At 40.3% G+C, this 14424-nt stretch overlaps 1 protein-coding gene across 2 annotated transcripts in view; it reads right to left on the reverse strand.

Annotated features, from left to right (window-relative positions):
• The window catches only part of PCCB (propionyl-CoA carboxylase subunit beta), a 43202-nt gene that overhangs the window by 20100 nt on the left and 8678 nt on the right, over nt 1-14424 (reverse strand). For both annotated transcript variants that reach the window (XM_036431368.1, XM_036431371.2), the window contains exons 5-6: nt 11481-11594; nt 23-133 (exon numbers count right to left, since the gene is read on the reverse strand). In XM_036431368.1, the coding sequence (XP_036287261.1) occupies nt 23-133; nt 11481-11594 (225 nt within the window). The remainder of the gene's footprint in view (nt 1-22; nt 134-11480; nt 11595-14424) is intronic.

The raw sequence follows: 14424 nt of genomic DNA on the forward strand, positions 1-14424 counted from the left end.
CAGGCCTTTCTTTCTTTCTTACCTTTACCATGAACGTGAAGTCGGTTAGGGCTGGGGAGTACACAGCCCCACCAGCACATGGGCCCATGATCAGAGAAATCTGAGGGATGACTCCGGATGCCATGACATTCCTCTGCCAAAAGAGAAAGGTGAAAATATCTGGTTACAGAGATATGTGAGGCATTATGTGTAGAAAGATAAAGGCAACAATAAAACTACTCTTGGCTTTTACTCACCGAAATTCAATCCTAGAGGCAAGAAACCTGATTAGTTTCTTCCAAAACTATGGATGCAATTTGTCCCCATAAAAAGTGGAATAATTGGCCTATTACTGTCTTGGGCAAATACCCTTTCCTCTCCCTCCTTGGCAGTAGTTCCCCAAAAGCTCCACCAGAACATGAGCTCATATAGAGCCATACCACTCTCACCCAGCTCCGAACACACCTGAGGCCCAGCACCCCTGTCTCCACAAAGCTGTCTGGAAGGATGAATGAGAATCTTAGGCAGGACATACAGGAACAACTCTTATCCTGGAGCCATGACCTCCATTGGGAGTCCTTTGACAACCTCCACACAAGGTACCCAGCAGTTATAAGGCAAGGCTAAGAGGCAGATGCTACTTAACTCAGAGTCTTTTTTTTTTTTTAATATATTTTATTGATTTCGTACAGAGAGGAAGGGAGAGAGATAGTTAGAAACATCGATGAGAGAGAGTCATCGATCAGCTGCCTCTTGCACACCCCCTACTGGGGATATGACCGCAACCAAGGTACATGCCCTTGACCGGAATCGAACCCGGGACCTTTCAGTCCCCAAGCTGACGCTCTATCCACTGAGCCAAACCGGTTTCTGAGTCTTCAAGGTATGCCCACCTCCCACTGTCCTGCCACTAGGAGGATATGGGAAGACATAGTGAGTAGGAGCCAGAAAGTCTCCATGAAGACAATGGTGTTGTGAAGGGCCAAGTCTCAGACCACCTCCTAAGAAAGATAAGATTGGGATTGGAGGACCCAGGCAAGATAAGGGCCCAAAGACTCCTTGCTCAACCCCCAACTTCTTTCCTTCCCCTGAGCTCTATCAGCTTAAAAAAAAGACACACACACACTTTTAGCACTGCCTTGGCTCTCAGATCAACTTCTATAAATCGCAGGACACAACTAAGGACATTACAAAAGGGCATCTATCTATAGAGAGAGGATTCTGGGAAGAGGGTGGAGTTAGAAGCACTAGGCATCTATCTTCCTGTCTTTTAAAAAAATATTTTTTTTTATTGATTTGAGAGAGGAAGGTAGAGGGAGAGAGAGAGGGAAACAATGAGAGAGAATCACTGATTGCCTGCCTCTTGCACACACCCCACTGAGGATCGAGCCACAACCCAGGCATGTGCCCTTGACTAGAATTGAACCCGGGACTCTCCAGTCTGCAGGCTGATGCTTTATCCACTGAGCCAAAACAACTAGGGCCTGTCTCCCTGTCATAAAAACAACTGCATTGGCATAATCTGTCTGATGTAACTTTTGGGAACTCTGAACTCTATTGAAGGCTTACAACTTTCATGAGAAAATGTGAAGGGTAAATTGTGGTTAACTTCCATCAATTTCAGCTCTTAGCACATAGCAGCTACCAATTTTCCACCCCAGCCTTAAGGCAGGGAGCTGTTCACATGTTTCTGGAGCAGCTACACAGAGCTTTCAGAAGCCAGGGTAGGTAAACAGGATCCTGTCTTCCAAATACCAGGAATCTGTGTTCTGATCTTCAGTTTGTGATTCTTATCTCACAAGTGCAGTTAGAGAAGTGGGTGGTCATTATTATACCTCTCTCCACTATTGCAAGCTGTCCACCCATCAGCTCAATCTCACCAATCACTAGAAAAATGCAAATCAAAACTAAAATGACATACCACATCACATGCATTAGGATGGCCACGAATAGAGAAAAAACAACAACAACAAACAGAAAACAAGTAGTTTGGTGAGAATGTACAGAAATTGGAACCCATTGTTGAAGTGAATATACTAGTAAAAGGGCACAGCCACTGTAGAAAAAAGTATGGAGGTTCCACAAAGTTTTTAAAGAGAATTATCATGTGATCCAGAAATTCCATTTCTAGGGATACACAAAGAAAATGTAAAGCTGGGTCTCAAAGAAGTATCTGTACACCTATGTTCACAGGAACATTACAACTCACAATAGCTAAAATATGGAAATAACCCAAATGCCAATCAACACTCTAGGCCCAGAAAAGCATCAAAACCAGAAGCTACACCACTGCTGACCTCAGGATCAGCAGCATTGACTAATGACTCACTGCCCTGACACCAACCAATAAGTGGAGACCACGACCCTAAAAAGATACCTCTGGAAAGCTGATAACTATTCCACTAAGATCCTCCCCTTAAAAGCCCTTAGTACAAAAGAACCAGCATGCTTTCCCTTCTGGGCACATTACCTTTACCTTCCTCTCTCCTAAGCTCCAAGGGCCTTTCTTTTACCTCTGTAATGTGTTTCCTGAACCCATTTCTTCTACAGCTCACTTATTCTACTTATATGACTTTCTAAATACACTTTCTCTTATAGTTTGAGTCTTGGCTCTGAATTCTTTCCTAGCCAGAACTCAAGTACTGAAGTTGCTGAACCAAGGTCAAATCTGACCCCACCAGTGTAAGATCTCATACTGTTCTCAGCCGCCATCAACAGAAGGAGGAAGGGAAGGAGGAAGGGAAGGCGTTAAGAGGAGGGGAAGAGAAGAGAGGAGGAATAAGGAAGAGGAGGAGAAGGAAGAAAAAATTAATAATGATCAAAGCCTGAAGAAAAGCTTTAAATGTACCAAAATATACATTACATTAACCTCAGAAGAAGAAAGATAAAGAGACAGGTCAAATATTCCATATTCATAGATTGGAAGATTTAATATTGTTAAAATGTGCATACTACGCAAACAAATGACATACTCAATGCAATCCCTATCAAAATTCCAATGGCATTTCTCACAATAGAACAGAGAAATCCTAAAATCTGTATGAAAAACCCCAAATAGACAAAGCAATCTTGATAGAGAAGAACAAACATGGAGGCACCACACTCACTGCTTTCAAAATATAATATAAAGCTGTAGTAGTCAAAACAATATACTAGTACTGCATTAAAAATAGTGACACAGATCAATGGAACAGAATAGAATACCCAGAATTAAACCCACACATATAAAGTCAATTATTTAACAAGAAAAGAGCCAACTATATGCAATGGAGAAAGGAGAGTCTCTTCCATAAAGTCTTAAAAAAAATGGATAGCCACATGCAAAAGAATTAAACTATTTTACACTGTATACAAAAATAAACTCAACATGAATTAAAGATTTGAACATAAAACCAGAAACCATAAAACTCCTAGCAAAAAACTTAGGTTGTAGCTCCTTCACAAAGGTCTTGCAATAATTTTAAAAATCTGACACTAGAAGCAAAAGCAACAAAAGCAAAAATAAATGAGAGACTACATCAAGCTAAAAAGCTTCTGCACAGCAAAGGAAACTACCAACAAAATGAAAAGATTACCCATGGAATGGGAGACAATACTGCAAATTATATATCTAATACGGGACTAATATCCAAAATACGTAAAGAACTCATACAACTTAATAGCAAAGAAAAAAATCTGATTAAAAAATGGGCAGAGGATCTAAATAGACATTCTTCCGTAGAAGACATACAGAAGGCCAATAGGTGCATTACCACATAATGAACATTACTAATCATCAGGAAAATGAAAATCAAAATAACGTGTAACAAGTGTGGCAAGGATTGGAGAAAAGGAAACCCTGTGCACTGTTGGTGGGAATGTAAACTGGTACAGCCACAATGGAAATAGTATGGAGGTTCCTCAAGACACTAAAAATAGAACTACCATATAATCCAGCAATTCTGCTTCTGGATTCTTATCTTCATTGAAACATAATTTACAAAAGCCAAGATACGGGAACAACCTACATGTTCATTAATGAGTGAATGGATAAAGAAATAGTAGCACACACAAGGGAATAGGTCAAGAGAAGAAGAAAGGAATAGAGGAGAACTACAAAACCAACCAAAAGACAATTAACAAAATGTCAGTAATACATAGTTATCAATAATTACTCTAAATATAAATGGGTTAAATATTCCAGCAAAAATACACAGGGGTGGCTGAATGGATTAAGAAACATGACCCGTCCTGGTCAGGTGGCTCAATTGGTTGTAGAGTCATCCCAAACACCAAAAAAGATTTCAAATTCAATTCCAGGTTAGGGGTAATGCCCAGGTTGTGGACTTGATCCCTAGTAGTGCATGCAGGAGGCAGCAGATTGATGTTTCTCTCCCTCTTCCTCCCTTTCTCTCTAAAATCAATAAAAACATGTTTTTTTAAATGGACAGAGGACCTGAATTGATATTTCTCCAAAGAGGACATACAGACATAAGAAAAGATGCTCAACATCACTAATCAACAGGGAAATGAAAATCAAAACTACAATGAGATGTCACCTCACATGTGTCCAAATGGCACCATGAAAAATCAGTAACAGGTATTGACAAGGATGTGGAAAAATTAGAAACTTGATGCCCTGTTGGTGGGATTATAAATTCGTATAGCTACTATGGAAAACAGTATGGAGATTTCCTCAAAAAATTAAAAATAGAACTGTTACAGTATTTCAGGACAGGAGGAATAGGGAAACTGAAACAGGAAGTTAAAGCAAGACCAGTGTGGGCAATTTGCAGTCAGTTTGTAACTAACAAACCATTATCTTCCCCAGCCAAGGACATGAGAGAAAATAATTTTTAAAAAACCTCCCCAATAAGAGAATGAAGAAAGGGAGGAGAATGAAGAAAGGGAGGAGAAGAAAGGAAGGAAAAAGAAGAAAGAAAAAAGGGCAGTTTGTCATGGTAGGTTTGGCTCAGTGAATAGAGCATCAGCCTGAGGACCGGGTGTGTGTGTGTGTGTGTGTGTGTGTGTGTGTGTGTGTGTGTGTGTGTGTGTGTGTGTGTGTGTGTGTGTGTGTGTGTGTAATAGGGAGTGTTCCGGGTTTGATTCCAGTCAAGGGCACATGCCAGGGTTGCAAGCTTGGTCCCCAGTGTGGGGCGTGCAGAGGACAGTCAATCAATAATTCTCTCTCATCACTGATGTTTCTGTCTCTCTCCCTCTCCCTTCCTCTCTGAACTCAATAAAAATTAAACAAATATATATTTTGAAGAAGAGGAAGAAGGAAGAAGAAGAAAGGGCAGTTTACTCCCTATGCAGAGAAGACAGCAGTTTCAAGGCTTGGCAAAAATTGCCAGGAGCTTCTCACGATTTCTAGGAAGGGCACAACAAAGTAAAAAAAAAAAGGGGTGGGGTGGGGAGGGGAAGACCTTGAGAATTAATCTGTACCAAAATATTCAGCAGAGGAATTCTGAGAACTATAGATAGGTGCAATATATATATAAAAACACCTCAGACCCCCACACAACCTGCTCTTCAGAATAGCTGAGAACCCGTCTGCGCTTCATAAGCCATATGTATAGGTTTGCTTGCTTACTTTACTTTTTCAATAAAGGTGCATGCTTTAATTGCTTTAATAAATTGGCTTTTCAGTCCTAGCCGGTTTGGCTCTGTGGCTAGAGCATCCGAATGTGGACTGAAGGTTCCCAGGATCAATTTTGGTGTAGGGCACATGCCTGGGTTGCAGGCTCAATCCCCAGTAGGGGGCGTGCAAAAGGCAGCTGATCAATTATTCTCTTTCATCACTGATGCCTCTCTCCCTCTCTCTTTCTCTCCTCTCTCTTTCTCTCCTCTCTCTTTCTCTCCCTCTCTCTTTCTCTCCCTCTCTCTTTCTCTCCTTCTCTCTTTCTCTCCCCCTCTCTCTCTCCCCCTCTCTCTCTCTCCCCCCCTCTCTCTCCCCCCCCCTCTCTCTCCCTCTCTCTCTCCTTCTCCCTCTGCTTTCTTCTCTTAAATCAATAAAAATATCTACCTATACTAATAAAAGGGTAATATACAAATTGGTCAGGATACTCTCTCTGAAATAAAAATATGTATTTCTTTAAAAAGGTAAAATATATGGTTTTACAATGTGGAAAGTGTTATGAAGAAGTATATAGCAGGGAAGGGGAATAGTAAATCCAATTTTAAATAATGTGATCAGGAGAGGACCTCAAGGAGAAGACTATATTTGGGAGAAAAGCCAGAAGATGTGAAGACCCAACCATGCAGGGGGAAGAAAGGAATTGTGGTATAAATATATACACAATGGAATGTTCCTCAGCAACAGAAAGAGAATGACATCTCGCCATTTGCAACAACATGAATGGACCTCCAGGGCATTCAGCCATGTGAAATAAGCCAGACTGAGAAAGACAAATACCACATGAGCTCTCTTGTATTATATGTGGAAATCTAAAAATATATACAAACATTTTTAAAAACTAAGGTCATACGTACAGAAAACAGATTCATGAATGCCAGAGGTAGAGGCGTAGGGTATGGGGAATTGAGGGAACATCTTTATTTTTCAAGTTTAAATAAACTAAACAGAAATAAATTCTAAAGAAACCACACCTTAGATGTGAGGACACAAAGAAGTTGAAAGTAAAAAGATGGAAAAAGATTTCTAGCCAATGAATAACCAAAATAGAGTCAGGGTGGCTATATTAATGTCAAACTAAATAGACTTCAAATCAAACAAAGTTACAGGAGATAAAGACAGACATATATTGATAAAAAGCTCAATCCAAAAAAACAAACAAACACCTCAATACACTAAGACGACATACAGTTAAAAAATATATACACCTAACAACAGAGCTCTAATATATACATGAGAGAATTGAAAGGAGAAATAGAGAGATGTACAGTAATAGCTAGACTTCAACACCTGGTTCCAATAATGGATGAACAACCAGATACAGAATCAGTAAGGGAATAATAGACTTGACCACTATAGACCAGTAGGTATAACAAACATCTACAGAGCACTGCTACCAGCAAGAATATAATATATATTCTTTTCAAGTGCACATGGAACATTTTCCAGGGGAAACCATATACTAGGCCACAAAATAAGTCTCAATAAGTTTAAAATAACTGAAGTCACACAAAGTATCTTCCAATAATAAAGTAATGAAACTAAAGCAAACAAAAAATTCACAAATATATTAAAATTAATCCTAACACTCCAAAATAACCAACAAGTGAGAGAAAAAATTACAAAGGAAGATAGTTTAAGATCAATGAAAATGTAACATACCAAAACTGAAGGAAATTTATAGCTTTAAATGCACATATTAAAAAATATATATCTTAAATCAATTGTACCTTAAAAAACTAGAAAATTTCTACCTTAAGAAACTAAAAAAAAGTAGAATAAAACAAGCAAAAAGAAGGACATTAATTCTTAAGAGCAGAAAAGAAAGAGTATAAAGACAATAGAGAAAACTCAATGAAATAAAAAATTGGTTCTTTAAAAAAAATCAAGAAAATCTACAAACCTTTAAAAAGAGTGACAAGAAAAAAAATATATTATTACTAAAATATTGATAAAAAATGAGGAGACATCACTAAAGAAATAAAAATTATAAAAAAATAAACAACTAGCCGAAACCGGTTTGGCTAAATGGATAGAGCCTGGGCCTGCAGACTGAAAGGTCCGGGGTTTGATTCCAGTCAAGGGCATGTACCTTGGTTGCAGGCACATCCCCAATAGGGGGTGTGCAAGAGGCAGCTGATAGATGTTTCTCTCTCATCAATGTTTCTAGCTCTCTATCTCTCTCCCTTCCTCTCTGTAAAAAAATCAATAAAAAATATATATATTTTTAAAATATATTAAAAATAAATTTCCCTAGCCCCGTGGCCGGCAAATTGCAGCTTGTGAGCCACATTCGAGTGTGGCTCTTCCACAAAATACCACGGCCTAGGAGAGTCTATTTTGAAGAAATGGTGTTAGAAGAAGTTTAAAAAATTTGCCTCTCAAAAGAAATTTCAATTGTTGTACTATTGACATTTGGCTCTGTTGACTAATGAGTTTGCCAACCACTGCCCTAGCCGGTTTAGCTCAGTGGATAGAGTGTTGGCCTGCAGACTCAAGGGTCCCAAGTTCAATTCTGATCAAGGGCATGTACCTTGGTTGTGAGCACACACCCAGTAGGGAGTGTGCAGGAGGCAGCTGATCGATGTTTCTCTCTCATCGATGTTACTAACTCTCTATCCCTCTCCCTTCCCCTCTGTAAAAAATCAATAAAATAGAAAAATAAATAAATAAATATCAGTGGAAAAATATCCTTGGGTAAGGATAACAATCCTATATGATAAACGGCTAATATGCAAATAGACCAAACGGCAAAACAACTGGAACAACCAAACCAAACAACTGAACTGCCAGTCACTATGACATGTGCAAACCACCAAGGGGTGTGTGTGGAACATGGCAGGCGGCAGGATGGTGGAGCAGCGGGATGGTGGAGCAGGTGAGCAGGGGCATCAGACCAAGGCAGGGAGCCGGTTGTTGTCATTGGGGAGAGCCCGTGGTGATTATTGAAAATTCTTTGCTCCTGTGCACCACAGTCCCGCCGGGTGCTCACACCCACTGCCAGCAAAAGCTCCATTCACAACCGCAGCCAGCACCGGTGCCACCACTCACATCCGCTGCCTGCCCCAATCACCACTGAGGGCTTCTCACCTCCCACTGCTCCTGAGGGGCAATTGGGGTAGAAGCCACCACTTGCACCCACAGACGGTACCTGCCCCATTTGCATCTGCTGCTGGCACTGGCCCCAATTGTTTCACACTGTCAGCAGGTGCAAGCAGGGCTGGCACCATCAGCATGTGAGGGCAGCGGGAGCAGGGATGCCAGGAGAGAGGGAACCGGGGTCATGACAGGAGGGGCCAGATGGAAGTGAGGAAGATGGGCCGAGACCCACCCCTGTGCCCACTGCAGCCTTGTGGCCCATAGTTCCTTTCAAGGTGCACAAATTCATGCACTGGGCCCCTAGCATAAATAAATAAGTAAACTAAATGCTACACTTTTAAAAAAAATCAATTGTGTTTCCTCACATTTTCAAACAACCTAAAAAGGAAATTAACAAAATTCCATTCAAATAGCATAAAAAAATAATAAAATACTTAAGGGGTCCTGGATTGCGAGAGGGCACAGGCTAGGCTAAGGGACTCCTCCCCAAGTGCACGAATCTCATGCACCAGGCTTCTATTATAGTTCATCAATAAAAAGGAATGTACCACTGATACACAGCATAATGTTTGTTGAAGTTCAGTCATATTGTACTAAGTGAAAAGAATCAGATGCAAAAACTGTAAAGAGAAAGCTGATCAGTGCTTGCCTTCAGCTGGGCAAGGCATTGACTGCAAAAAGGCATGAGGGACCTTTTTGGAGGGAAAGGTTCTGAATCTGGATTGTGTTGGTTACCAAACTCTAAAAATGTATTAAAAATCACTGAACTATATGCTTACAAGGGATTGATTTTATGGTTTGTGATTACACCTCAATGTATCTGCTTTTAAAAAATATGTCAAAGTCATGAAGAACAAAAACTGAGGAACTGTTCGAGTTTAAAGAATATTTAAGAGATAAGACAAGTAGAGGCAGTACTTAATCCTGGATTACATCCTAGCCAGTGGGGGGGGGGGAAAAAGTTATAGCCCTGCCAGCTTGGCTCAATGGATAGAGCTTTGGCCTGTAGACTGAAGGTCCCAGATTCGATTCCAGTCAAGAGCACACACCTCAGTTGCAGGCTCGATCCCTGGTCCTGGTTGGGGTGCCTGCCTGCAAGAGGCAACCAAATGAGGTGTCTCTCTCGAATCAATGTTTCTTTCTCTGTGTCTCTCACCCTCCCTTCCACTTTCTCTGAAAAATCAATGGAAAAAAAGTCCTCAGTTGAGTAACAAAAGGAAAAAAAATAGTTATAGCTTTATTAGGATCAATTGATGAAATGTGAATAAGGACTATGGATAAGAATAATATTGATGAATCAGTGTTTAAGTTTCCTGATTTGTATTATTATAACTTGGGAATGTACTTTCTTAGGAAACATACAATGAAAAATTTAAGATGTAAAGAAGGCACAATCTCTAATTTACTCTTAAATTTTTCAAAAAAAAACAACCCAAAAAACATACAGATATGTAAAATATGGAGAGAGAATGATAGAGCAAATGGGCAAAATGCTTACAACAGCTGACTCTGGGTAATGGACAAATAGGAATGCCTCATATTCTTGCAATTTTTCTATGAAGTTTGAAATTATATCAAAATTAAGTTACAAAAAAATAACAGTACAGGCAGGAAAAAGTAAGTGAAGGTATGACAAGCAATACTAGCAAGCAATTAATTAATGTAGATCTTGAAGTCACTAAAGCCTATCCCCTGACAACAAAGGAAAACCCAACTGCCCCAGATAGCTTAGTCTATAAGACATTCTAAAATCTTGGCAAGCTCTAAAATGTAGCGGTTTACTGCCATTTCTCTCAGGGCCACTCTTTCTTTCCTTCATTTCTAACACAAGCATGACTTCCAGGCCTGAATTGTTCTAGCTAAGCCACAAAAAAAACAACAACAAAAAAACCCTAATTCTCCCCAGTAGGTTATCCCTGGAGTTCAAGTTTAGAGATTAAAAATTAGGTTTAAGGTCTAAAAGTGGCTTCTCAATTAACACAAGTGCTCCCACAACTAACCTTACACAAATTTAAACACACATTATTCTGACAAATGGCAGTAGCAAAGGATAAAAACCCTCATAAGCCTGCAGGACAGGGATGACAAGAACAGCTGCCCTGATTATAAACAATGTCTGTCTGTCTCCTTCCTTCCTTCCTCTCTTTCCTCCCCTCCCTAGAAATGCTGATCTGTCTCTTTTCTAAAGTTTCCATCTGGCAGTATCTCTCCCCCTCACCCCAATCTCCCTTACTATCTCTCTCACAATATACTTCCAACTTCAAAAAACACACTTCATTCCTTTTTTTCTTTTCATTTCTCTTTAATGCAGTCTGTGTAAAGAGAAAGATATCTGAAATGTTGTTCACCAAATACTGAATTGTAGGATTTGGGTGATTTCTTTTTTCTTTGATCTTGTTATGTTTTAACCAAAAAATAAAAAGCAATGCATTTTTTAAAAAAAATTTCCCAATTCCAGCAAATCAGTTCATTTGAACCTTTTATATTCTCACCCTTGCTTTTGAAAAAAAAAAAAAAATTAAGTGACTTTCTCTTATGAATGATCTTGAATTTTGTTTCCCCAATGAGTGGCCCTGTATAGGGAGGGAGGGGGGATAAAACCCTCCCCACCTCCTCTCTCTTGCTTTTCATCCACCCTTCATGCCACCCCTGGTGATACAGGAGGAAGCTATGGAACAGACACAATGGGGCAGAGAACAATGAGAGATAGGAAAGCTCTGACCAGGACACAGCTTAGAGAACTAAGCCCTGTGCTTAGTTCTATTCTCTGTGGACAGGTATATCTCACCAGAAAGATGTCTGCGTAACCAGCCAAAGACTCTACTCCCTCTTGAATCCGTGCTCCCCCAGAGTCATTCAGTCCAATCACCGGAGCCCCCACTGTCATGGCCTGGTCCATGATCTGAGAGAGCAGAGAAATCTTTTGTGAGACAACTGATCCCGTTATCAAATACAGCATTTACAAAGCACCACAGTATCTCCTGGACAATGTTCTGAGGGCACTTTTCAAAACAGAGTAGCACTGGCTTCATTCCCATGCTGATTGGGTATCATCATGGAAGACAGAGAACCATATTTTAAAGGGCTAAAGACACCCAAACATCCAAGTGCCAGAGCACTTCCCATTAGCAGGGGATAATACTTCTCGTGGCATTTCTAGAGCCATAGGCTGAGGCTATAGCCATGCATCACGGAACAATAGTCAATGATGGACCACATGTGTAACAGTGGTCCCGTAAGATTATAATGAAGCTGAAAAATTCCTATTGTCCAGTGATGTCATAGTTGTTGTAATGTGATAGCTCAATGCATTACTCAAGCGTTTATGGTGATGCTGGTATAAATGCCAGTCCTATAAAAGTATAGTAGCACAGCCCTGGTCAGCGTTCCCAATGGTTAGAGCATTGGCCCAAACACCGAAGTGTCTCGGGTCCAATTCCCAGATAAGGGTAGATACCTGGGTTACAGGTTTGATTCCCAGGCCAGCCAGGGAACCTGTGGGAGACAACCAAGGTGTCTCTCATATTGACGTTGTGTATGTTTTCTCTCCCCTACTCCCACTCTCTGTAAAAAAAAAAAAAAAAAAAATCAATGGAAAAGGAATCCTCCAGTGAGATTAACAACAACAACAAAGCATAGCACAGCACATAATACCTGATAATGAATGACGATGGCTTATGTATTTATTATAGTATACTTTTAAAAAATCTTCATTGTTGATACTCTACCTTTTATCATTATTTTAGTATGCACTCTTATTCTTAAAAAAAAAAAATGTTTGCTATAAAATAGTAAGCTGTGTTACACTGGCAGCAGCTTCATACATCTTATGCTTGACGTGTCTCTTGGTTGTATCATTTTTCTTTTGTGTTTGGTTTAACCTCATGTTGTTTTGTACAATAACATGCTGTGCAGGCTTGTAGCCTAGGAGCAATAGTCTATACCAGTGGTCGGCAAACTCGTTAGTCAACAGAGCCAAATATCAACAGTACAACGATTGAAATTTCTTTTGAGAGCCAAATTTTTTAAACTTAAACTTCTTCTAACGCCACTTTTTCAAAATAGACTTGCCCAGGCCGTGGTATTTTGTGGAAGAGCCACACTCAAGGGGCCAAAGAGCCGCAAGTGCTCTCGAGCCGCAGTTTGCCGATCACGGGGCTATACCATATGGCACATGTGTCAAACACAAGGCCCGCGGGCCAAATCCGTCCCGCCAGGCCTTGCAATGTGGCCCGCACCGCGCTGTCATCACTGCACTCCGCTGCGTTTCCATCACAATGACAGTTTATGACTGTTCAGTAAACCATTCGGCCCGCGATTTAGGCTGGAATTTAGATTTTGGCCCCTTCTCTGATTGAGTTCGACACCCCTACCATATGGCCTAGAAGTGTAGTACGTAGGCTATGCCATCTAGATTTGTATAAGTACATTCTGATGTTCATACAACAAAACCGACTAACATAATGAACAACATAAACTGATGAACAAAAACAAATCCAGCCGAAACCAGTTTGGCTCAGTGGTAGAGCGTCGGTCTGCGGACTGAGGGGTCCCGGGTTCGATTCCGGTCAGGGGCGTGTGCATTGGTTGCGGGCACGTCCCTGGTGGGGGGTGTGCAGGAGGCAGCTGCTCGATGTTTCTCTCTCATCGATGTTTCTGGCTCTCTATCCCTCTCTCTTCCTCTCTGTAAAAAATCAATAAAAATATAAAAAAAACAAAACAAAAAAAAAACAGATCCAGAGACAGAAAAACATCAATCAGAACATTAAACCTCAGGGAAGGAAGGGGACGGTAGGGGTAAAGGGGAGAGATCAAACAAAGGACTTATGCATGCATATAAGCCTAATCAATGGACACAGACAACAGGGGGGTGGGAGCATGAATGGGGTGAGGGGTAATCAGGGAATAAGGACACATATGTAATACCTTAATCAATAAAGAAATTAAAAAAAAAAAGACTAATAATGCATTTCTCAGTACACCACCCATTGTTAAATGGCACCTGATTATAAAATTTTTAAGCAGCCAGGTGTGTTTCCAGTTACTCGTTTGAAAGAACAGATAGATAAAATGGCAAAGAAGTGTTTTCATGAAAGTAAATGTGGACCCATCTGTTAACCTGAGGCCGGACCCAGGCCTGCTTTCACTCCTGAGACCGATTATCCTCATGCTTAGTAGCTGACAGCCTAATGAGCAATATTCCTAACAGCCCTTGACACTATACAAAGCACTCTGACTTCCATTATCTTGTTTAACAATTGTAATAGAGGCAGTAAAAGAGAAAAATTAGAAGGTTTAAAGTTAAGTGATTGGCTCAAAGTCTCAGGAGTAATAAATGACAGGACCATGTCTAGAATCCAAGTGTTCCATTACAAAGGATAGCCGTCTAGCTACTAATAGTCAACTTTACTTTTACTCCAAAATTCTCTAAATATGATCTACACTTTTATTCATCTCCAGAGCATCTCATCTCTAGCACTGTTATTAAAACACCATCATGTAATCCTTGCAATGCTCTTTATCTTTTAGCACTTGGACTCGCCACGGAGACCATAGGGTCTTCAGAACCCCAAGGCATCTATGAAAGGATCTGAGGGACTCAATGAACTTGGATGGGGGGGGAAATTTACATCTTTATCTTTATTACCTTTACCTTTACCCGATCTTTAGCATTTCCTTCCATTATGAATACAGACCAAAAAACACGTAAGTACTAGAAATACCTGTGACTT

This window comes from Pipistrellus kuhlii, unplaced genomic scaffold (genome assembly GCF_014108245.1).
Source record: "Pipistrellus kuhlii isolate mPipKuh1 unplaced genomic scaffold, mPipKuh1.p scaffold_m20_p_11, whole genome shotgun sequence".
In the NCBI taxonomy this organism is placed as follows: Eukaryota; Metazoa; Chordata; class Mammalia; order Chiroptera; family Vespertilionidae; genus Pipistrellus; species Pipistrellus kuhlii.